General features: G+C 52.4%; 2 protein-coding genes across 6 annotated transcripts; one reads left to right on the top strand and one right to left on the bottom strand.

The window, feature by feature from the left end:
• Window positions 1–1,491: 1,491 nt before the first annotated feature.
• EXOC3L1 (exocyst complex component 3 like 1) lies at window positions 1,492–9,815 on the bottom strand. 5 transcript variants are annotated; one of them, XM_057412919.1, is made up of 15 exons: window positions 9,186–9,245; window positions 9,065–9,155; window positions 8,040–8,200; window positions 7,033–7,059; window positions 6,840–6,921; window positions 5,875–6,535; window positions 5,595–5,712; window positions 5,271–5,396; window positions 5,067–5,167; window positions 4,539–4,649; window positions 4,323–4,452; window positions 3,211–3,333; window positions 2,710–2,865; window positions 2,217–2,341; window positions 1,492–1,720 (listed from the first exon to the last, which is right to left on the bottom strand). In XM_057412919.1, the coding sequence occupies exons 2-15, from the start codon at window positions 9,105–9,107 to the stop codon at window positions 1,534–1,536; spliced, it is 2,151 nt and encodes a 716-aa protein (XP_057268902.1). In that variant the 5' UTR covers window positions 9,108–9,155; window positions 9,186–9,245; the 3' UTR covers window positions 1,492–1,533. The 5 variants fall into 5 exon arrangements, with proteins under 5 accessions (XP_057268902.1, XP_057268899.1, XP_057268900.1 ...); XM_057412916.1 differs by having other exon boundaries at window positions 6,840–7,059; window positions 9,186–9,244; XM_057412917.1 differs by lacking the exons at window positions 9,065–9,155; window positions 9,186–9,245 and adding an exon at window positions 9,530–9,815 and having other exon boundaries at window positions 6,840–7,059.
• Window positions 9,816–9,876: 61 nt separating this feature from the next.
• On the top strand, window positions 9,877–24,446 carry E2F4 (E2F transcription factor 4). Its single transcript, XM_057412952.1, has 10 exons — window positions 9,877–10,109; window positions 11,457–11,566; window positions 12,081–12,242; window positions 12,765–12,808; window positions 15,490–15,551; window positions 16,190–16,475; window positions 17,514–17,705; window positions 19,169–19,216; window positions 21,845–21,889; window positions 22,216–24,446. Exons 1-10 carry the CDS (start codon window positions 9,939–9,941, stop codon window positions 22,329–22,331), a joined length of 1,236 nt encoding a protein of 411 aa, XP_057268935.1. The 5' UTR covers window positions 9,877–9,938; the 3' UTR covers window positions 22,332–24,446.
• Window positions 24,447–24,452: the final 6 nt, after the last annotated feature.

The following is a 24,452-nucleotide window of genomic DNA, read 5'->3' as shown; positions in this document are numbered from 1 at the left end:
AGCACTGCAGGGCAGTGCTGGGGGCACAGAGCTGGGGTGGCAGTGGGGCTGGGTGTGCTGGGACAGATGCCAGTGCCCAGGCTGGGGGAGGTTACCCCATCCCCTCCCCTGTTGACGTCTGCTGGCCCTAGAGCTCTTTTCCATGCAAGCCCTGGCCTGGGATAGCGCCGATCCCAGCTGGATGTTCCCAGGGCACAAGGACAGACCATGAGCCGTGGCTGGATGCAGGTGAGTGTGTCCCAGAGCCGGTGGGGCAGGTGGGGTGTGCAGACACCTTCCCAGGCAGGCAGCAGATGTGGCCAGAGCTGTAAAGACACTGCAAACCCCAGGGAGGATTGGAGCACCTACCCTGGACAGGGGAGTACACAGTGTCTCATCACCCCTGGGCTGATGCTGAGCACAGGAATGAATCCCCCTCTCCCTTCTGTGCCACCCATATGCCCTGTCCCTTGCCCTAGCGCACTGGGGAGCAGAGCCTGGATGCTGGTGAGTGATTGCTGAGCTCAGGCCTTTATTTCTGGCAATGGTGCCATGCAAGGAGAGCAGGATCTGGCCCGCCACAAGGCAGGAAATGTGGAGGTCCTACAGGGTGCTGCAGGGGCAGGATGCAGGAAGAGAGACAAGGCTTCGCTCCTGATCTCCACATGGCACCTGGGGAGGACATAACTGATGGCTGGACAGCAGTGGAAGATGGAGGAAGAGCCAGTGCCCAGGGCAGTGCTCAGTGCTGCCCATCATGAAGGAAGCTTGTGACAGGGGGATGCTGAACACCAACACAACAGTCTTGGACTCAAGTCCTGTCCTGGATGTTGGCAAAAGAGCCAGGCCAGGAGCTGGGCAGGTCAGAGGAACTCAGAGCTGTCCCTTCACACCAGCAGGGACAGGGTTGACAGCACTACCCCAGGTGCTGAGACCCCCCTGTGCCCTTCTCCTCTGCATCTGTGAGCCACAATGAGCTGGCTAAGCTGCTCTCCACTGTCCATGCAGGGCCCAGCCTGGTGGATCAGCAACAGCAGACTTCTGGGTTGAGCCAAAACAGATCAAGTCATCCCATGGCTAAAACCCTCCTGCAAGCTTGGGTCTAGCAAGCCTCCAGCCTGCCTCAGAGCTGAGGTGGTAACAGACTCCATGGTGGGATGTGCTGGCTCAGAGAGTTGGGGAAACCCAAATACCTCTAGCCCCACGGAGACGTGGACTAACCCCAGCTGCAGACTCCTGTCCTGTGCTCCGTGTCTCCTCTCTTTCCTGCAGGCAATAGGCCAACCCTGAACTCCTGCCCCAGCAGTTCGGCACAGCAGCTACAGGCTGGTTTTCTCCTGACCCGGATCTCCTGGGACTGGTGCTTGCAGCAGGGAACAATCAGCCCAGCAAGGCAGAGGAGGATGGCACATATCCAGACTATCTCCAACACAGGGCAAGGTGCTGTGTAGGGGATGCCATATGGCATCTCCACTCTTCCCTCATGCAGTCTTAGCAGTGTCCTGCACAGTCCGTATGCCTGTGGGGCAGTGGGAGCAGGCTGTGGGCACAGTGTCAGGCACACTTGCCCTTGCGAAGGCAGAAGGGCAGCTCCTGCATGGGGACCAGGATGGTGCTGAAGATGGGCCGGTAGCTCTCTGGCACGACCTGGGGATGCTGTGCCATCATGTCCAGCACCATGTGCCGCACCTCCTTGGAGACATCACCCCGGATATCCAGCAAGGTGGAGATGTGCTCATCGCTGCGAGAGAGCAAGAGGTGAGTTGAGTGCTGCTGTCTCGTGGCACTGTCCACAGTGTCCCACAAACCACCCATGATCCAGAGAAGCTGAGCTGAGCCCAGTGGAGAGTTGGTGCCTTGCACCAGACAAACTTTAAAGTTTACTTGAAAATAACCCCACAAACCTTATAGATTTGGTTTTGCCATTTCATGGGTTTCAGCTGATTCTGACATTTCCAATTTGGTGGTTTGTGATTGCTCACACTTGATTTGGCCACCAAATACAGGTAGGTGAGTGCCACAAGCAGAACTGCTTTTTCCTTTACATCTTTGCCCATGGGACTCTGCAAGAACCCCTCAAATCTGGAGCATGGGAAAGGGAAACCTCAGGAACAAGGGGAAAAAGCTCAGGTTGGGGCCTGCTCTGCAGCGTAACCTCCCAGGGTCCATCCCAAGCACCTGCCGTGGGCAGACTCACACCTTCCCCTTCTCACAGGAGGCCAGAGCCGGACTTTTACCTGACGTCAGGGTACTTGGTGATGAAGCCCAGCACCTCCAGGCTGAGCAGTGCTGGGTCTTTGAGACAGATAAGCTCCTGCAGGGCAAAGACGGCCTCCAGGCTCTGCTGATTCTGGTCCAGACCCTGGGAGGGAGAGCAGCCACATGTGGGACCACGACACCACCACAGTGGCCATGAGATGCCGCCCAGTCCTCAGTACCCACATGGGTACCTGCCCCTTCCACCTCCCCATTCAGCATGTCCCACTGTGCAGCCTCAGTGACCACCACTGGACAAGGTGGATGGTCCCCCGAGTCCCTGATCCAGCCAGTTCCTCCCGTCCTGGCCTCCCAACTGCCCAAGTGTAATAGCCATATCTTGTTCATGGGCTGATGCACCCAACTCCATCCTAGAGGGCAGCAGGAGGGTGATGGAGTGGAGCTGTGAGCTCCCTGCACCGACCTCATTGTGTGGCCAGCCCCAGCTCCCCAGCACACCACAGCACCTCTCACCAGCCCGCAGAAGAGCTCGCGGAGCTGCATGGCATCCAGCAGCAGGCGGGCACAGAGCTGGCCCCGCTCCTCCTCACTTTTGCACACCACCTTCTTCTGCATGAGCGCCCGCAGGTACTGGCTGGCCACCAGCAGCTCGGTCTCCATCAGCAGGAGCTGGGCAGGGAGAGCTGTTAGCACTGGGCACCAACTGGGCGTCAATCCCAATGGCCCAGGGAAAGGCAGAGGAAAACGGATTGCATACAACACCAAGCCGTGAGGACAACCTGCTGGGAAGACCCCTGGCTGGAGGGACAGAGAAAGGAGCTGAATTTGGGGGAAACCCTGAAGACCTCTGCATGGCGGTGCCCTCCAGGCTGCTCCAGAGGATACAGGCTCTCCAGCAAACCCAGCAGTGACTGCATCCTCTGGGGATCCTGCACTCCAGTGTGGCACCCAGCCACCCACCCTCCTCACCCTACAGACAAAAGCCATTTGAAAGACACCCCACAGCAACTATACCATGAAGACGGGTCTCCTGACATGGGAGAAGTCCTTCGCATACTTGTCGATCACTTCACACATGCTGCTGACAAGCTGAGACCCCAAGAGCCACTTGCGGGAATGCAGCTGCAGGCAGAGGGGCTGGAAGAAGCAGAGGAGCAGCCTGTGGTGCTCTGCTTCCACTCACCCTCACAGCCACAGGGCACCTTGACATCCCACCATTGCTGCCTGCTCTGTCTGCAGTGTCCCCCCAGCCCCAGCTGCCAGCCAAAAGTCACCATCAAACTAGAGGAGTGCTCCAGATTAGGAAATAATGGAAACATACAGGGTCTTCCCCTCTCTCACACCCAGAGAGCCGCTGGTTAGGGCTTTATCTAGGTCCCAATGCCCCATCGTGAGCAGCACCCAATGTCTGGGCTGCAAGCTACTCCTTTTGGAGCTTTTGGCCTGACCTGCTGTGATTTTCTTCTTAATCCCCACTCCACTTCCCTTGTGTACACGTAACATGTTTATGGCCGAGGGCTTTGATCTTCTCCTACTCCTGCACCACTGTCCTTGCCTGTCCTCCTGCCTGCAGGCAGACATTTCCTCTGTGTCTGCTGGGGCCAGAGCAGTCTCTACTCTGCCTGCGAGCATTTCACCCTTTAGCTGCTCCTTTGTTTTCATGGCATTCGACCCCTAAATAGCAATGCCATTCATTATTCCAGATTTTCAGTCCAGGAAAGCTAAATGTGATTACGCTGGCAGGAAATGACTCAGGCAGCATATGGGCTCGTATCCTCTGCATGACATCGCCTCTCTCCTGTTGGTTTTCTGCCATGGAATAGACATCAAAAGGAGCACTGGGCAGCCGGGGGGGCTGTGGCTCCTAGTCTCTGTTGGAACGTGATTTGGGGGCCAGGAGACATTTGCCCCAGCGTGTCTGGTGACACATGGGTGAGCTGTGTGTGGTTATCAAGGTCTGGGAGACAGATGGTGGAGATGTCCGCAGGATGATAGCAGGGCAGGGGGTAGTGGTGGGGATGCTTGGCAGGAATGAACCCCACCCGGGGTTGTAGCTGTAGGGCTGTTCTTGCTGGGGACTGGTTTGTTGCAGCCCTGCCAGCCTCTGTGGCTGTGGACAAATGTACCTGCAGGTCCAGGAGCAGCTCCTCCAGCAGCAGCTGGCAGGCCTTCTTCTGTGTCCTGTCAAAAGCAGCACGGAGGGACAAGGGGACTTCTCTGGAGGCAGTGTTGGGGTGCAGGGAGGAGACAGAGGAACTGGGAGAGAGAGCAGAAGGGAGGATACAGCTTCCTTTTGCGTGGTGGGATCACTATAAGAGCTACAAGGTGCTGGAGCACGTTACCTGAGAGCCAGGTTGTTGTTGAGTGTGGCTAGTAGGTAGGACATGTAGTATTTGGGTATGGAACGGTCCTTCTGGTGCTCCTTCCCACACTGCACTATGGCTTCCCGCAGCCTGCAACACAGTGAGTCAAACATGGATGGGCAGAGCTCTGGATGTCTCGCCGCAAAGACCTGGAGTCGGGGTGCTCCTGGGGGCATGTGGACGTCCACAACCCCCCCCAGCTTACATAGCTCTTTCCAGCTCCAGCCACCAGGTTGGAGAGTGACAGGTTACTGGGCAGGGTGGGAAACTGGACCCCCTTGGAAGAGGAGACTGGTGCTACCAGAGAAGCCCCTGGGGCAGCAAGCCCAGAGAGTTGATGCCCCATGAGGGCTGGGACAGTTGTTCCATGAGTAGGCAGGCTGCTGAGCCTTCTGTGACCTGGATGAGCACTGGGTGCTCTGCAGCAGATCTCCATCAGCCTATGATGCTTGGACATGGCACCCCAGGTTTGTGAGGATGGGCAGGGGTGTGAGTGACTCCACTGACCGGCCTAGAAATGCCTCAAGCTCCTCTAAGGCCATGTTGTAGACCTTCTGCTGCAGAGACTCAGTAATCAAGGAGGCTACCTGGATATTCTCTTTCAGCATCTGCAGAGGGAGAGGCAAGCGGAGTCAGTGAGAAGCTGCAGGCCATGACCCCCTTCCTGGCGGCTCTCATCATGGTCCTGCACCCACAGTGCTGCGGACCCACCTGCATGACAATGATGGGCAGGGCTGACTGGAAGAAGCCCTGATGGTCCGTCTCAGGTTCCTCTTCCCTGAACCATTCCTTGAACTCCACCTCCAGGGTCCTCTGCATCCACTCGAGCACACTGGCCTGTGGGATGGGTGCCTACCACTGTCAGCCCAAGAAGTCAGGTACTGACTCCCTCTGAGACCCAGCACAGCTCAGCAGCAAGTTCTGGGCCTTGTCCCATGTCCCACAGGCTCACAGTTTTCTGCTGCTTTTAGAGCAGATGCTGGTTCAGCGGTGGCCACTGGGTCCTCATACCTATTGACCGTCCAGCTCACTCACCTTGACTTTCATCACGTATTTCCTCTCTGTCTGATCCATGAGCTCAGGGGACATCAAGGGACCCAGAGCAGAAACATCCACTTCTGGGAGAAGGTCGGGGTGACCCATCATCTCTGGGCTGCAGGGCAGAGGTGGGACAGGGCTGGGAAGACCTATGTTTTTCAGGAGTTCCCACCTCTACCCACTATGATCCCCAAGCAGCCAGAGCCACTCTCCCAACCCACACGTGCTGGTGGACAGCCCGGCTCTCCACAACCACCCCTCCTGGGTCGGTGCTGACCTGTTGTACACACAAAGCGCCCACTCCAGGAGGAGGAAGAGTGCCTGTTTGTCCAGGTCCTCCCGGAGGATGTCCTGGAGGTGGCTGCTGAGGGCCTGGTGGAAGGTGGCAGTGCAGACACTGAGGATCTTGTAGTGAGATGGGACACACTGGACCATCAGCTCCTTCACCACACGCAGCTCAGACACAATGCCTTTCTGCAGTGCTGCCAAGTGCCTGGCCAGCCCTGACCCCTCCGGGTCCATGCGGGGGGCTTGAAAGTGAGATCCTGTGATGGTCTCCTGGAGAACGTGGTAGAACTTCTGCCTCCAGCCCTTTGGACGGCCAGGGGGCAGGAAGGTGGCCTCCAGGAGCAGAGTATCATCTATTTTCTCCTCCCGCTCAATGATCCTTATAGCGCTGACAAAGAGAACTGGGTCCTCATGAACCAGATGCAGGCTGCTGCCCACGATGTCCCACAGCTGCTTGGCCAGGGTCTCATTGAGCTCCTGGAGGCCACTGAAGTAGGACAGTACAGTTGTCTGGGCACTGGAGAATCCGCGGAGGTGCAGCTGGGAGAGGATGTCATCCCGGAGGTGCTCCATCATCATGAGCTCTGCGTGGGCCTCCAGAAGCTGCTGCCCATGGAGCAGCTGCAGTGTATGGGAGAAAACCTCTTGGACTGTGGGAAAGGGAGGAGAAATGCCAGGACTGAGTGCAGAGAGTGCAAGGGGTGGCCACAAGGGTCATGGGTGCAGGGTAGCAGGGAGATGGTGAGGGGAAGGGCCTGAAATCCAGGACTTTGGGAACACCATGCTGGAGCAAGCCCTGGGGATGCAGTAGCATCTCCATCCACAGAGACTTTCCAAACCCAACCAGCAAAGCCCAAGCAACCTGCTCCAGCTTTGCCACCAGCCCAGGGCTGGACTGAAGCTCTCCCCAGTGCCTTTCAGCCCAAAGCCATGAGGACCAGGCCAGTGTCTTACCTGAGAAGAGCTGAGGCAGCACCTGGACCACCGAGGCCAACTGCACGTGCTCTGCCATCAGCGCCCGCATCTGCTGGAGGCCCTGGAAGCGGTCTGCAGTGTTGAGCAGGGCCCATCGTGCAGCCCCCAGGTCCTGGCACAAGCTCTGCACCTCTTGGGCTGCTGACCGCAGCTGCTCCAGCCCTGCACTTACCCCCTCCAGGTAGGACTGGACAGTGGACTGGGGAGCAGAAGAGGACAAAGTGGCAGTGGAGCAGCTCTCAAAGGCTGGAGGACTCGCACATCATGTGCCCCATCCCTACAAGGTCCTTTTTGCATCCAGTTTCGCAGTCTCACAGGGCCACACCTGCCTCTGCCATCACACCATTACATCCCAAACCCTTCTGCGATGACCCCATCCCACCCACCTCCAGCACTCATGCACAGCTGGGAGACAGGCATCACTTTGAGTAACCAAGGCAGCAGGGTGAGCTGTAACCAGATGCTTTTCAGTTTTAAAAGACTACTTTGCTTCTGCAGAACACTAACAGGCCACAGGATCCCCATGTGCCCCCGCAAAAGGGGCATATTAATGGCATGAAGCACCTCAATGGCAATACAAACCCTCCTCCCATCTTTTCCAGCTGGCACATCTCCGTGCCCCGTCTACTCATTCAACTCCCAGCTCCTGGTGCCAGTAAGCGCTTAACCCAGCATCACCAGAAGCAAGTTGTTTCTGAGGCCACATTGCTTAAAATGTGTCACCTCCTGGACAATGCACCCACATTCCAGGTAGGATAAACTATCTCCAAAATCATCAGGAGAAGGTCGGGGTGCTCAGACCTTAAGGTCTGAGGTTAATTATTCCTTGGGTTATGCAAAAAGAGTTGCCCTGAGCAGGGAGCATGGGGAGCCCCTTTGGTTGTGTGGAAATGGTGCTTCTCCTGTGGGAATCTGCAGGCAGGGGTATACTCTAGCTCTTTGCCTCCTCCTGGCCATGGTGTACAGGAACCTTGGTGCTGGGATGGAATGGTACGATGTGCTGAACACCCTTGGTGGTTTGTTTTAAGGAGGGGTAGAGACACGGGAGACTCGTTTTAGGACAAGATCTTGACAGAAGTGGATACAGAGATGATTCAATGCACAAGGGGAAATGCTGTCTGGGGTCTCTGCTTGAGGAGGCTGTGGGTGTCCCTGGGGTGGGCTGTGCTGAACACCCACCTTCAGCCGGGACTGGATGGAGCTGTTCCTCTGTGTCTCTCGGTTCCGGTACTGCCCCAGCCCCTCCAGTTTCTCGGGGCGGTAGAACACCCCTGAAGCCCATTTCAGAGCAGCTCCTCTCGCCAACTTCTCGGCCTTCTCTGCTTCCGGCCACTCCTGATCTGGGGATGAAGCCAGGGGTTAAGAAGCACAGTGAAGCCTCTCCTGGCAGGGCAGGAAGGGCCCCTGTGGCGGGAAGCTGCCATCAGACTTCCAAGCACACCCAGATGTGTGAAACAAAGACTGCAAGTGGGTTCACCTGCAAGGGCCCCTGAGACACCACCACGGGCTGAAGTTGTCACAGTGGCTGTGCTGAGGGGCTGCCACCCACCCCCACAGCTTGCGCTGTCCCCCAGGCCCAGCACAGGACCCCACCACCATCCCGGCGCAGTGCTGGGCTCTCTGAGGAGGGGCTGATGCCACCAGGAAGCCCATGGCAGGGCTGAGGCTTTGGCAGTGAGTCAGCAAGAGGGGTGGCGCGATGGCAGCTCTTACATGAGGGAAAGCCAAGCCGAGGTGAGGAGGTGGGGGGCTGCAGTGTCCCCCTTGGCACAGGGTCCAAAGCCATGAAAAGGACCTCTGGCCAGAGCAGAGCAGAGCTGAGAACCAGTGCAGTTATCACACGACAGCCCCAGCTGCAGATTTGTTTCATCTTGCCCTATCCCCAGCACCTCCCTGCAGCCTGTGGGGATATCACCATCAGGCTCTGCTCTGCTGTGAGCCTGCCCGCACGGGCACTAGAGGCTTCAGAGGAGGCTGGTGGCTTTGAGGACAAGCCGAGTGATGAGCAGCGCTGCTTTGGGCGCAGTTATCACCATCAGGAAACAGCCAGGCTTCACCCTCACCAAGAGCACAAGGACCAGCCCCGGCACAGGGAAAAGGTCCATGGGGTGTTGAGGCAGAGGGCAGGGGAGACCCCGAATTGTGCTGCAAGCCATCCCTCCCTGCCCACCGCCGCCCCGGGGCTGGCTGCATCCTCCCGTTACCTCTGGGGCTCGCAGCGCGCTCATCCTCCGCAGACAAGCCCATGGTGTCCTGGCTGTGCGGGGCTAACGGAGCCAGGGCAGGGCTGCGCGGGGCTAACGGAGCCAGGGCAGGGCTGCGCGGAGGAAGCGGCGACCGTTTCCTCAGCCTCAGATCCCCATTGTGTTCTCGCAGCTCAGGACGTCAGGCACGGGGGGCGGAGGGGAGGGGGGGGCACGGAAGAAAAGGCGTCGCGGCTGCCGCAGGGCTCAGGTCTCGAAATCACGCCCTATGTGCTCCGGGCAGCCCCGCAGCCCCTCGCTGGGCCCCGCAGCTCTGCCCGGGGAGCACAGAGCGAGGGGCGCCGACCCTCGCTAGCGCTTCCAGCGCACCTTGTCCGTCCATTCCGGGAGCACAGCCAACCGCGGGGGGGGTGGGAGGGGGGAGTGGTGAAGGGGAGAGAGAGCGGGGGGGAAGCGGCGATGGACCATCCCCACCGGGGACGGACTTTTCTCTCTGGGAACGGACCATTCCCGATTGGAGACGGAGCCTTCCCGGCCGGGAATGAACCCACCGGCGTCCCTCCGCCAGACACAGCCCTCCCGGGGCGCGGGACAAAGCGTTTGCCCTCGCGCTGGGACGGATGATGGGCACAGCAGCAAACCGCGTGCTACAGGGTCTAACTGTGGCCTCGGTGCCGCTGGGAGCGAGGGGAGGGACGCCCCAGTTTTACCCTGGACTCTTCCCCGCCGCGATCGGGGCAGGCGGCGCCCGCGGCCCCCCCGTGTGCCCCCAAAGAAACAGCCTCGACCCTTCTCCCGCCCCGGAAGCTGCCGCATTGCCCCGCGGCCCGGAAGCGGAAGCGCGGCGGTGCCGGAGCCGGCGGACGGCGGGCAGATGGCGGAGTGCGGGCCGCAGCCGTCCGGTGGTGGGAGCGGGTCCGGGTCCGGGTCCGGGTCCGGAAGCGGCGCTGCGCCGAGCCGGCACGAGAAGAGCCTGGGGCTGCTCACCACCAAGTTTGTGTCGTTGCTGCAGGAGGCCAAGGACGGCGTGCTCGACCTCAAGCTGGTGCGGGGCTGGCCGGGGGGTGGGTTGGGACGGGACTGGCTGGAGGGGGGTCGGCACTCGGGGCAATGTCGGGCAATGTTTTCGTGGTTAAAATGTCCCTTAAGTGGGTTGGTGTTGGTTAGGGTGTGATTGGGTAGGTGACACTATGAAGGCTGGAGTGCCTCTGCTCTGACAGGCTGAGGGAGCTGGGCTTGTTCAGCCTGGAGAAGAGAAGTCTCCTTAAGGGGAGACCTTAGAGCAGCTCCAGTGCCTAAAGGGGCTACAAGAAACCTGGAGAGGGGCTTTGGACAAGGGCCTGTAGGGACAGGACAAGGGGGAATGGCTTTAACCTGACAGAGGGGACACTGAGATGAGCTCTTGGGCAGAAGCTCTTCCCTGTGAGGGTGCTGAGGCCCTGGCACAGGTTGCCCAGAGAAGCTGTGGCTGCCCCATCCCTGGCAGTGTTCAAGGCCAGGTTGGATGGGACTTGGAGCAACCTGCTCTAGTGGAAGGCGTCCCTGGGTCGGAACTGGATGACCTTTAAGGTCCTTTCCAACCCAAACCATTCTGTGATATGATCAGTTGTGTGGGTGTAGGGTTGCCAAAATCCTGGTCTGTTACTGCCAGGTGAGAGGGAACATCATTCCTGTGCTCTGTGTGTGCTGCTGCTGCTGCTGTTGGTCCTGGCTGTGCTGGTGCAGCACACATGCTCTCTTGCGGTGCTGGGTTGCTGGGTGGTAATGGAAACAGGCATATTGATGCGGTCTGACATGTCCCGAAGCCTGAGGGGAGTAATATTGCATGAGCAAGGCAGAAAGTCGCAGGGCTGCTCTGGAGCTCCTGCCGTGCAGCCATGCTTATGCCTCTCCTGGCATTCTGTCTTTCAAACAGAGAAATCTCCCTCTTGAAAGGTGCTGAAGTTCTATCAACTGCATCAGTTCCAATTTAGAAAAGACCTTTGAGTGTTGAGTTTGCTAAACCATTGTCAGTTACAGAAACAGCTCTGCATTCTTCTTCCCATCCCCATCTCTTCCATCCTGAAGGAGCACTGAATTTTCAGGCTGCCAAATTAGTATCTTCTAGCACTGCTTTGCTGCTGTGGAATGATAATTTGTGGATCCACCATGAGCTGAATGGCTGAGTTTGTTTTGTGTTTAGTGAGGAAATTGCAAGAAAAGGGACAGAGGGTCAGCAGCTTCTTTTCTCATGGTCATAATGACATTGGGAACATGGCTTTTTAATCTGAGGTGCTGGAACAACACAGGAACAAGATGGTGAGCAGAGTGCTTGGCCAGGAATTAACCTGACATGCAGGAAGGAGTGAAATATGACTGAGAGTTTGGAGTTAAGTGCCTAACCTTTTTGCAGGCTGCAGATACCTTGGCTGTGCGACAGAAACGACGGATCTACGATATCACAAATGTCCTGGAAGGCATTGGGTTGATCGAGAAGAAATCCAAGAACAGTATCCAGTGGAAGTGAGTTTAAATTGTTCACAGGTTCCTTCTAGGAAAAAACAGAGGTTTAAATTGTTCACAGGTTCCTTCTAGGCCAGGTCTGAGTGACACTGGGATTAAAATGTGCAGCTCAGACCAGGGTTCTTCAGTGGTCTGTATGTTCTAGTACTTCCCCAGCTGGGCTATGGTGATGGTAGTAATGAGGAAAGCTGAAATACTTATGTCTTTTTTTTTTACAATAGAGCTGTTATTTTGACAGGAACTGTTTGAAGCACTTTGGGCTAGAAAAGATGCCTGTCATGGGACTGGAGATGGGCAAGAGTCCTGCCAGTCTGCAGGATGTAGGCAGATGTACCAAACATTGCAGTGCTGGGAGATGGGGATCTAGAGCAGGTACAGAGGAGGCTTTCTGGGTGATCTGGCCTTTGGCGTGTGATAGGGGTAGCAGTAAGGGAGGTGGCAGCCTCTGAGAAGTTGGGGCTGGTCTGGGTGCCTGCAGGGCCTGATGCATGTCACTCCTTTTTATATTCCCCAGAGGGGTGGGTCCTGGTTGCAATACTCGTGAAATAGCTCACAAACTGATAGAGCTGAAGGCAGACATAGAGGACCTGGAGCAGCGGGAGCAGGAGCTGGAGCAGCAGAAGATGTGGGTGCAGCAGAGCATCAAAAATGTTACAGAAGACATGAAGAATAGTCAATATCCTTTGTGTGAACCCATTACTGTCTCTGCATTTGCTTATGGGGCTGGAAAGCAGAGACCTGAGGACTGGGTTTGTGTCACCCTGCTCATGGTAGAGGAGTGGTGGTGACCTGTTGCTGCTGGAGGATCTGCACTGAAAGGGTCAAAAGGCAGTGCCTGGCTTTGGAATTGGGGTATCTGTCCAGCCTGGGAACCAACTTTCTCTGGCGTGCATGGCTCCTTGCCTGACTTTTTAAAGTAAAAACCACTGTAATGTTTACCATCGTGAGAAAAGTGCTTCTCTCTGAGTCACAGGTACCACTTCTTGGAGTGCAGAGCTGCTCCTGTGGCTTGCCTCTCTTAGGATGTCAGCTCTGACAAGCATATAGCTTGCAGACCTCACCTGCAGACCATTTCAGAGCGTGTCACAGGGAGCCTTCTGGGAATGGCATTTCTTGTGCTCAGGAAGGAAGCATCAGGTGCCCATTGAGTTCTCCAACTGCACAGGAAGCTGCCGGCTTTCTCCTTAACATTGGAAACATTAGCATATGTGACACATGAAGATCTCTGCAGGTGCTTCACAGGTGAGGAAGTGACATTCCATCACAAAGATGTAATGCTGCAGTCCTAGCAGTCTGTCCCAGCTGCTTCCTCCAGAGAAGAGGAGGCAGGGAGCCACAGGCTGCCCAACAGCATCAGGTTAAATGTAGTGTGAGCTCTGATGCCATCCTGGGTTTATGTAGCACCGAGTTGTAGCTTTCTTGTCACCATCAGAGCAGGCAGGTGGTTTCTGTTACTGGAACATGGCTGCTATTCCTAACAAAGTCTTTTTGCTGAGTGTCACTATGTGGATGTGCACATGTTAAGTTAGAAGCCTGTCTTTTAGAACACTGTCCACCCAAGCCCTTAAGTTTTAGGGGCTTGGGTGGACAGTTTTCTAATAAGGCAAATTTCATTTCATGGTAGAGATCTGGGTGTAAGCAGGAAGACAGCATAAAACATGGTCCCCCAGCTGCATAGTGACCTCTACCAACAAGAATGCAAGAGGGAGGTAGTGAAGAGCAGGATGGAAGGGAATACACTGCTGTAACCTCACTCCCTTCTGTACTGCCTTCATAAAGCTGTGAGGTCCATGTATGTTCTCTGTGGGGCAGAAGTGAAGAAGACCCACAGGAGCACAGGAGTGTCTCTATTGCCAATTTTATTGACAGCTGTAGGACCAAAACTAATCAGATAATTCCCTGGTGGCTGGCGTGCAGCTCAGCAGCCTGCAGGACATCAATTGTTTTGCTGTAGTGATGTGGAGTCACCTTTCTGCTTCAGTGGACACCTCGCCTTTTCTGACCACGAGCAGCCTGCATCTGCTTGAAGCAGAGATTGAAGCTGCTTACCCTGACCTCCCACACGTAATCTCACCCTTGTCTTTTCCAAGCAGTCTTCTCACCCTACACTTCATCAGCTCTTCTGTTTTTCTTCTTTGCCTTTGTGTGCTTTCCTTGTTCACCACCAGACTTTATACTGCTCAAGATCTTGCTGGTACTATATGCAAGCACCCTCTTTGCTTTCCTGTTTCTTCTGACTGAAGCTAGTGCTTCTGGGGGCAGGGATTTTGTTTTCAATTTGACAGTGCCTGGGGCCAGATAATTCTTCCAGATTGTTCTGAGTTTACTGGAGACCAGCAGACAGCTTGTTGCTTGGTTGATTGAGTGTTTTGCATCTTATTGCACCTGGTTTTTGTAAAGCAGCTTGTGTTTGAAGTTAGACCTCACCAAAACACACAGAGATTAGAAGGCAGATCTGAATTCCCTCCAGAAGAGAGGTTTGATTCATGTTTTTCCATTGTCTGTTCAGTTTTCTTGTAGGAATGTGCCTTACGTGACTTTTAATTTCTCTCCTGAGCATATGAGCGTTGCAGAGGTTCCTTGTCATACCACTTGTGTTCTTGTACTTTGGTCAAGTTTGAATTTCAGCTCTTGTTTTTCTGATTAATTGGTATTGAACTGTCTCTCACAAAGTGAGTTAGGGGTTGAGAATTTCCATGCTTGGACTCTTGTCAATGAATTTGTTACTTGGATTAATTAAAAGGAAAATAATTAAGAATATATTAGTTTTTAGTGACATTGAAATGTAATTTTCCCATCTGTTACTGCAGACTCAAAGAGGAAATGGAAACACACTGTACACTGTTGTGTAAAAGTATTTGAGATGTAGCTATCAGGGGAGGTACAAACACAGCACCTGTATTTGAAACTAACAGGTCTTAAAGCTTGAGCTTGTGTGCTTGAGCTTGTGTCTTTGAGCTTTAATATGCATCGATATCTCTTAACATTTTTCTTCAGTGCATATTTGTTAAAGGAATCCCATCTTACTGACAAGTCCTGTGTTATTTTGAATCCCTGTAATCTTAGAGGATCTGACCTTTGCCTGCCTGCCTGAAATTACAGGCTGTGCTCCTCTGCTCTCCATTCTCTCCCATTACTCCGAGGATCTTCCATATTACAAGTGAAGCTTAATGCAGACTACCAGTGAAGTGCAAATACTAACCACACTAAAGCTGAAACATTCGAAGTGAAAGCTGCTAACTGCTTAGTCTGAGTGTGTCTAGTGTTTACAGCACTGGTATTTCTCTGTTCACATTTCTCTAAACCCAAATATAGACTGGAAGCTGCTCACCTGTGATTGTGTTATTAGGGAGACAGATCTTAAGGAGCTGCAGAACTTGAAAAGATGTCAGCTGGGATCCCAGCCCTGTATGTGCTGGGCTTTGCAAGGTCCAATACAACTAGCACCAGGCAGCTGTCTTGCCAGTATTGACTGTGGAGTATTGGTTTTGGGTACTGGGTCTCCAAGTATGAGGTTGCTATGCTGTTGGCAGCCTGGCTCCTCAGCCTAGTTCCACACCATCTCTCTGCTGGCAGTGCAGCTCTTGGAGTTGCGTGTTCTTTTGATTCTAATTCACATATAAAAGCTTGTGACAGTAGGAGGAAAGATCCTTCCTCCAATATTAAGGTCTTCTCAGAAGTGAATTTAAGCCAGCCTTTCTGAGGAAAAGAAAGGTTAGTCCTGTTAAGGATGCCACTAAAACACTAGTATTGCTTTAGGAGAAGTTTTGCATGTTCTCTGGGCCTTGAGCAGTTGGGCATGTTGGGAGCTGTTTGATATGCCTAGCAGGTCAGGTGGGTGTAAATGGCAGTCCTCTCGAGATGGGGAGCTTTGAGGAGGGGCTCTTTGTCAATGCTTAATGATCATCAGTCTGTTTCTACAGGAGACACCCTCCTTGCAATTCGAGCCCCATCAGGCACACGTTTGGAGGTGCCCATCCCTGAGGTGAGCAAGAAATGCATGGGCAAAGTGCAGGAGTGTGCTTGTGTGTGTGTTGGGGCAGGGGTTGTTGCTGGATTGACCAGGCTGAGAGTCATAAGTCAGGGATGTTGATGGAGTCAGAGAAACTGACAACCCAAGGAAAGCTCCAGATACTAAATTAATTGCCAGGAAACTGTTATTTGGAAGTATCTGAGTATTTGCAGGAGCAGCGGGGGAGAGGATAGTCCTGAGAGTCAGGGGAGTTGTGTGTGGAACAGTGCCGAACTGCCTGGACAGCATGTCTTGGAATCACGGCATGGTTTGGGTTGGAAGAGGCCTTAAAGCTCATCCAGTTCCAACCCCCTGCTAGAGCAGGTTGCTCCAAGCCCCGTCCAAGCTGGCCTTGAATACTGCCAGGGATGGGGCAGCCACAGCTTCTCTGGGCAACCTGTGCCAAGCGTCTCAGCACCCTCACAGAGAAGAACTTCTTCCTTAGATCTCATCTCAATCTCCCTCTTTCAATTTAAAACCATTTCCCCTTGTCCTGTCACTACATGCCCTTGTAAAAAGTCCCTCTCAGATGTCTTGCCTGTGTGAAATTCCTGTTCTGTTTGGAAAGGGCATGTCATGTACGGTTTTGTTTTGCTTTTGACTTTTCTCAGGGCCTAAATGGGCAGAAGAAATACCAGATCCATCTGAAGAGCACAAATGGTCCCATTGATGTTCTCTTAGTAAACAAAGATACTTGGAGCTCTCCTCCTGTTGTACTGCCTGTTCCTCCACCTGAAGATCTCATTCAGTGCCAGGCAGTTGCAGCCTCAAAACCGCCGATCTCACCAGTTGCCCACTTCCAGGAGACATCCGTTCCCAGCAGCACCAAGCCCTCTACACCAGCATCTACCAGCAGTCAAGAGCATAGCCCTCCTGCACAGAATCCCACAAGCACAGGTGAGAGGGAGGCTGCAAGAGGCAGAAACAGGATGGGGGCTGACAAGGAGAGTACATTCCTCAGCCTAGATGGGGCTGGCACTGCTGGTCATGCAGCTCTGTCAGCTCCTGGCAAAGGGGGCATCTCTGAATTTGCTGCAGTGAGCCTCTTCTGTCTTCATTAGTGGAACTGGCTGTGGTAATGGAAGAAAGACACTTGGCTTCAGGGGGTGGTGCCAAGCTGAAGGAGCAGTGGTGGAGAGAGACTGGTCATACAGACTGGCAGAAGTTTGTAAAAGGGTCTTTTTGAGTCTCAAGTTCAACTTTCAGTTTGAAAAAACACTTTGTCAAAAATACTATGTTAGGTTGGTTGCAGCTTTGTCCAGCTAAATTTTGAAAGCTTCCAGCAGTGGAAATCCCCAGCTTCCTTTGTGAGCTCTTCCAGAGCTGCAGCACTCTCTCAGCAAATTCATTTTTCTGGATACCTGGATGCTTTGGGCTGCATCTTGTGCCTGTTGTGCATGTTAATGTTATTCAGCACCACTGAGAAGTTCTTAATTTTTGTACCTACCTTTCAGGTAGCTGCAAGATTCTGTTACATTGCCCTTAGACTTCTCTTTGCGTGACTGAACAAGCCCAGCTCCCACCCCGTCCTTGTAGGCCATGTGCCCTATACCCTGGCCAACTTGGTAGCCCTCAGCAGGATCTTCTCCACATCTTTCTTGAACTGGAGGATGGCCAAAGCTGGATCCCAAGTGCAGTGTCGGCACCGAGCAGGATAGTAACTTCCCTCAGTATGTTGGCCACACTTCTCCTGGTGTAGCTTACTGTTTGGCTTGTATTAACTGCTCTGAGAGCATGCTTTTGGCTTATCTGCAGCCTGACATCACCATGACTGCTCTCCAGCAGAACTGGAACAGGTTGGTTTTCCTGGGTGAAAGCAAGAAGACTTCTTCCTATGTAGCTTGGCCAGCATTGCAATGAGGATTGAATCTGCTGCAGCTTGCTTTGGAGCTGGTTGGAGATGACCTTCCTATGTGTGTCTGTGGCTCTTCTCAGAATGCAGTGTCTCAGCAGCAGAGTCCAAGATCAGCGATGACTTTGATCCCATTGGGAATGTGTCCGTGTCACCCAGCCAGCCGGATGGGTTGGACACCCAGCCGCTCCAGTCCTCTGCCTCGCTGGACAGCAGCTCCATCCTACCCAGCCCCTCCACTGCCTTTGAGCCCATCAAGCCTGACCCCACAGAGAGTGAGTGTTCACCCTTGTTTCATGTGTTGTTCCAAAAGCATCAGGTTTGAAGTGAGGGAAGGGCTGCTGAGCCTGGAGGAAGGAGCTGAACTGCATTCTGCGTTTGCTGTCAGCCACAGTCTGCAAGGGATGAGTAGCCACTTCCCTGTGAGGTTGCAGGGGAACCTAGTGAGAATGGGATTGTATTGTGTCTACTGTCCAGCCACTTTTCTGTGATCATAGAATCCCAGCCTGGTTTGTGTTGGAAGGGACCTTAAAGCTCATCCAGCTCCAACCCCCTGCCATGGGGCAGCCACAGCTTCTCTGGGCAACCTGTGCCAGGGCCTCAGCACCCTCACAGGGAAGAACTTCTGCCTAAGATCTCATCTCAGTCTCCCCTCTGTCAGGTTAAAGCCATTCCCCCTTCTCCTGTCCCTACAGGCCCTTGTCCAAAGCCTCTCTCCAGGTTTCCTGTAGCCCCTTTAGGCACTGGAAGCTGCTCTAAGATCTCTCCTGAGCCTTCTCCAGGCTGTCAGTACTAGAAAATATGAAAGGAACACTTGCATGAAACACATCTCTACTGTTATGTGTAGAATTATTCGTTTTCAGTCCCTTCTGTGCACAATTTCCAATTTTTGTGATTGCGTGAAGCTATAGAACTTGCAGACATCACTGAGAACACCTTTGTAACACTTGGGGAATTTTCAGTAGTAGAGCTCTCATCTGTGTTTTCCTCGTTTACTTGGGAATACTTCCTCTGTCTTTAGTAATCTTGTGGGTTTAATGATCTTGCAATGTAGATTTGGGGAGCTTCTTGGTGTGCTTGGTGAGGTGAAATGGGCTTTAAAAAAGGAACATTAGAGCTTTATGCCAGGAAATGGCAGGCTGGCCCAAGGAGAGAAAAGCGTTCTCTAGGTAAGACACACTGCTGTAATGTTTTGAAGCCTACCTTCACTGCAGAAATACTCTAGGTTAGAGGGTTATGGTTAGAAGAGGAAATCTTACCAGTGCTTCTTTCACACTTCTGCTGCTAGCATATCCAGGAAGGATGAACTGTCTTTATCTTGGAGTAATCTTAATTGTGAAATTAGGCCTTTGATGTGCATATAGTTTACCATATTCCAGCAGGCCTGTGCTGCCTCTCTAAAGGCATCTCCTCATCCTACACAAGATAAATCAAGGGGGTGCACACAAGCTGACACCATGTGAGGCATACGTCCAGGCAATTACTCTGGAGATGGTGACTGTGATAACATGTTCATGTCCTGGGGCTCCTATAGGTTTATTTTAAATTGGTCAAGCTTTAAGTATTACACTGCTTATCATTGCAGCAGAAATATGTAACACTGGGTGTGGGAGCAGAGTTCTGGATGGCATAGGATGATTTGGGTGTGTAAGGAGTACAGTAGGATAGTAGGTGATTATGCCTTAAAGCTTCAGACTTCATGTAATAATGCAAACCATTTGGTTGATTGTATTTGCAGTCTTGGAACTTCCCAAAGAGCTGTTAGAGATGTTTGATCCAACAAGAGGTATGTTCACTCCCTGACCTCAGCTTTGTTCTGCACCCATCTACCTACAGAAGTGGGACAGTTTGTTTTATTCACTCCCTTTTGGATTATTTTGGATGTGTTTTTTTGTAGGGTGCCTCTGGCCTTTGGTGGCTGCTGGCTCTACTCTTAGTTAGACACTCTTAAAATTGCTGTTTTCTGTATGTATTTTCCTGTCTTTGTGTTGCCAGCAACCTTTGCTAGAGTTTGCCCAACAGCGTGCACATGAGGGCTTTCCTGTCACCATGCCAACACAGATCTGGGCTCTGGCTGCTCATGCTCCTTCTCCAACTCATCTGTACCATGTAAAATTAAAAATCCCTGTTAGTCCTGTTTCAGCTCTAGCCTGCCTAAGGCTAATCCAAGCAAATACTCTAGGGAGATAGCTGCCTCTCATCTAAACCCCCCTGGTTTTGGTGATGGTGGTAGTTTTGGAGCAGTAGGGGAGGGGATACTGTACTTGTGTTAGGAGTTCTGCCCCTCCCCAAGGAATGTCTGGGTGTTGCTTCCTAATGGCGGGATGGACTTGTGGCTAAGGGTAGGAGAGGTGAAGAAATTTGGTCTGACATAAGCCTAAAGTGTGAAACTCTTTTTGTCTGCACATTTATTTCCTTTCAGTGCTGGTGGAATACTTTCTAGCCTTGCTGCTAGGCAGAGCCAAGCACACACCAGCACTTCAATGGTGGTCCCAGGATATATACAATAGACCCTAGTTCAGTGCTCTAGCATGTGCTTTGTGAAAGTGCTGCTTTTGTGTAAAAACTCCTCAGTCCCAAATTCAAGGCTGCAGCCCGTGTGTGAGGAGCCCTGGGTTCTACAGTCAGCCTGGAGAACTCCTTTCCTCCTTGCCCAGCACCCAGAGTGGATGAACTCTTGGTAATGCCTGAGTACATCTGATGAGTGAGTTTGACTTTGCAATGTGAGACATAAACTGCTGCAAGGCCGCAGATGATGTAGAAGATGTAGCTTAACTCCAGCTGATGCTACTAAAAAGGTGTTTGCTGTCTGCGGTAATTTGTGTTGTTTTATGGAGTATTCCTCCCAGTTTGGAGGAGGAAGATAGAGATCCAGGCATGAAGGACAAAACAGAGTCAGTAGCTGCAGAGGCAAAGCTCAGGACTGGAAAAAAAAGCCAAACTACAGAGGTCAGAGAAATGAGCCTTGCAGAAAGCTCCATGCAGCTTCTGTCCTCCCAGTAATCCTAGTAACATTGCCCAGGCACTAATGGCTGCTTTAAGGCAATTTAAGCTGCAAAAGCCTGGAGTTCTTCTTTAGTGTTTTGTATTGGAATTACTTTTTTAGCATGCTTTTCTCTGTCTTTTAAATGGGTGCTTAAAAACTGCTTGTTTTAAACTCATATCCTGGAAAAAATGTGAATTGCAACACACACAGGTACACACCCTCCTGTATTATCAGACCTAATCTAAAAAGGCTGGTTCTGCATTTAATTGTTATTTATTGAAGCTGGTTTTAGTCCTGTCTAGTCACTTGGTGTTGGAATTCTCTCATTGCATGGCACAGAATTAGACAAGTGGGTTCTTGTCTTCTAGTAAGTGGGCTCCTGTGGATTAGTGTCTTGAAAATGGGCTCATCTGAGTTTCTTTTTTGAAAGCTTATTTCAAGTGCAGGTGATAACAACTCAGTTAAATTGAACTGGAAGTTCTCTGGGCAACCTGTGCCAGGACCTCACCACACTCACAGGGAAGAACTTCCTAAGATCTCATCTTAGTCTCCCCTCTGTCAGGTTAAAGCCATTCCCCCTTGTCCTGTCCCTTTAGCCCTTGTCCAAACCCCTCTCCAGGCTTCTTGTAGCCTGTTTAGGCACTGGAGCTGCTCTAAGGTCTCCCCTTAAGGAGCCTTCTCTTCCCCAGGCTGACCCAGCCCAGCTCTCTCAGCCGGTCTTCAGAGCAGAGCTGCTCCAGCTCTCGCAGCATCTCCGTGGCCTCCTCTGGACTTGCTCCAACAGCTCCACATTCCTCCCATGTTGGGCCCCCAGAGCTTGGTGATCCAGGAAGGCCATGCAGAGTTCAGCTGTGCAGTCTGTTTGGCAGCAGGCAGCCACTGAATCTGCCAGGGCATATGGCTGGATTAGGCCATGGGCCAAGGGGAGCAAATCAGGGGGCCAAAGAACAAAAATGTGGAGGAGGAGACAGGAGGCTTATTAGTTTTCCTGCCCTTGGACCATTTCATTTGGGTGTTTGTTTTCTTTCTTCTCATGCTTAACAAAGTTGGTGGGTAATTGAGGACTGTGAATATGGGCTCTATCAGCTCCATTTCAGATGCCTGTTGAAAAGTTGCCTATGGGGGGAGTTTGAGGCACCAGCTAGCCTGCCAGTGCAGAGGTAGGGCACAGTCTGTCACCTGAAGGACACTGGTGTATGGTCGAGCTAAAACAGGCAGAAACCTCCTGCAGATTTTTTTTATGTAGCTTGAACTGTCTGTCACCAATTTACCTTTGCCCATGGCCTTTACTACTGCCTGCTGCACACTCTGTGCCTTAGGGAAGGGACAACAAGGGTGAGGAGCATCCTGGGAAGGGTGGGGAGAACTATACAGCAGCACAGTATGACAGCAGAGTGTGTGTCTTAACCATGCTTGTTTCTTCCCTAGAATGTATGAATTCTGACCTGCTGGAAGAGCTGATGTCATCTGAAGGTGAGTCTTTGAGCCTTGCCTTCGTGGGGTGACCTCTCCAGGAGAGGAAGACCATGCTGTGGGACTTCAGCCTTGTGGCGGCAGACTTACTCATCTTTTCTGGGCTCTGGACACAGCCTCTGTTCTCACTGTCCTGCCAGTCCCTGAGAGAAGTGTAAGAACCAGGAAAGCCTGTCTCTTCCATATCACAAGGCTGATTTGAAGCAACTTCAGCAACTTACTGTGAGGTGGCCTCATGGCTCCACAGCTCCATGCCCACTGGCAGCTCTTGGCTAGGTGTGGGAGTGCTGGGCTTTGTAACCAACTGTGAGCTTCTCTTTCCCCAGTGTTTGCTCCCTTGCTCCGCCTCTCCCCTCCACCTGGAGATCATGACTACATCTACAACCTGGATGAGAGCGAAGGCGTCTGTGACCTCTTTGATGTGCCTGTCCTCAACCTCTGACTCGTCAGTGCAGCTGTGAGCCTCACAGAGCCTTTTGTAACTCTTTTGGAAAGTGTCTATTTTTGGATTCCTTTTGTGCTAGAGCTCGATAAGTGAGTGATTCAGAGATGCTCTCTTAATGGACTCAGAACCAAGAGATGTGGACTTGCAGGCTGGGAGCCTCCCTATAGCTTCTTCCTCTGTTGCATGTGCAAAGTGCGTGTGCAACTTGCCCTGCACATCTCCCTCTCCATTGGATTCTGGACTTCCCTTCAAGGGGTCTGTGTTTTGAGTGTTCCTAGTTCATCTGTAGAGTTTGCCCACGTGCCTCTCTGAGCCTCCTCAGATCTGCATGCCTTGTTTTTTTCCTGCACTCCCAGAGGCACTTTGCACCTCCTGGGTGCCACAAGGAGCCCTAATAGCATGGTCAGTTAACAAACCCGGAGGTAGTTAGCTACATTTTTCAATGTGAGCAGGTCAAATTGCGGTGGCTGCATTTCTGAATGACGAGGGGAAAAAAAATGGCACCAAAGTGTCCATTTCTTTCAGTGACTCCAGACCAACTAGTACGTTTTACAAGAAAAAGCACTTTTTTTAGCCAGCTGTGCCTCCTAGTGGGACTCAGGAGTTGAGCACTCCTGGGAGGACCCAGGAGCTGAGTCTTTCCCTGCTTGTGCATCAGCAAGAATGCTGCTTCTGCGTTCCCCAATCTGCTGAGGCATCAGCCTAGGGTTCCAGCTCCTTGTACACAGCTGTGCTGTTTCTACAGGTCTAAAGAAGAAGTGTCAGTATGTTTCATTTTAGATTTTATTTGGTTTTGCCTGACTGAAGAGATGTTGGAAAGGATAAGACTGCTCCAGTTGGTGCATGTAAGTTACTCCAGGTACATCAGAGCCTGCTCGTATTTGCAAATAGTTATCTTCTCCAGCCATTGCACTTGAGCCTTCAACTGTCTAAAAGGCGACCAAGCAGTAACCGTTCAGTAGTACTTTGCTGTGACAAGTTATATAGATGTTGTCATAATAGTGCTTTCCCCTCCCCACTTTTTCTCTCTCAGAATCTGTTCAGGATCAGGCTTTCTTGAAATTTGATTTCCTCCTTTACTGTTCATACCCACACTTCCAGTTCCTCATCCTGTGGCAGGACCTTTACCTACCATGATGCTTTCTCTGCATCATTTTTCCTCAAGATGTTCTTCCTTGTTTGTAATGGAAGGTCTGCACTTGGGTTTGTTGTGGTGATTGGGTGGTACTAGTCTTGGACCATGGGCAGTTTAGGTGGAGTAAAATGCCCTGATGGATTTGAGCTGTATTTTGAAAGCTCCAGTTTCTGGGTTTCGTTCAGGTTCTGCATTTGAGTGTATTCAGTTTTGCACATCTTCCTGCCAACAGAGTGGTAGCAGCTTTCCTGCCTTTCCTCATCCACAAACTGTGAAGAGAGTTCCAGGCCAGGAGCATGGGCCTTGCAGAGAGGGTGCTTGCAGCTGACCCTGTAACCTGCTGGTGTTTAACTTCTCCTGTTAACCAGAACCACAGCCAGCTGGAGCACCACCATTAAGGGATGTCAAGTCTTCAATTCTTGGAGCCCACAGGGGTGACAAGAATGTATGTCTGGGACCTGCATCCCTAAGGTGGCTCCTTGGGCCACCCATGTGGGTCTCCTCCAGAAGAGCTGGGAACAGGATGGGTTCCAGGATCATCTCTGCAGCCCCATCCTCTTTGAGAATGGCATGAAGAATCCAGGAGGAACAAGGGGATGCTCCAGTTTGAAGCAGGCAGCAGCTGCCAGCGAGGCAGCTGTGGTGTGGGACCCAGGCAGTAAAATTCCAGCATGTAGCCAGTCCTTGAACCTTCCGTCCTTGGCATGGAAGCCGGTCGGGATGCCCTAGACCTGTGCGCATTAGCTAGGCTCAGTGGCTTTGGTATAGCTCGAGCTCTTGGCTTGGCCCTTGCCCTCCTTTCCAAGCATTTGTGTTAAGACGACCCTTGGGAAAAGGATACCTAGGGAAAAAAATGTACTGAACTTTTCATATATAAAGATTATTTTTATACTTTTTTTTTCTTTTTGCAAGAAAGTTGCCTGTAATATTTGTACAGTGTTCTTCTCTGAGGTGAATAAACAAAAACACTTTCCAGAGACTCC

The sequence above is a fragment of the Pezoporus wallicus genome, unplaced genomic scaffold (genome assembly GCF_028554395.1).
Source record: "Pezoporus wallicus isolate ANWC-B61680 ecotype Strahan unplaced genomic scaffold, APGP_CSIRO_Pwel_v1 contig_13006, whole genome shotgun sequence".
In the NCBI taxonomy this organism is placed as follows: Eukaryota; Metazoa; Chordata; class Aves; order Psittaciformes; family Psittacidae; genus Pezoporus; species Pezoporus wallicus.
Note: the sequence above shows the minus strand (reverse complement) of the source record. Positions and strands in the feature narration are given on the sequence as shown.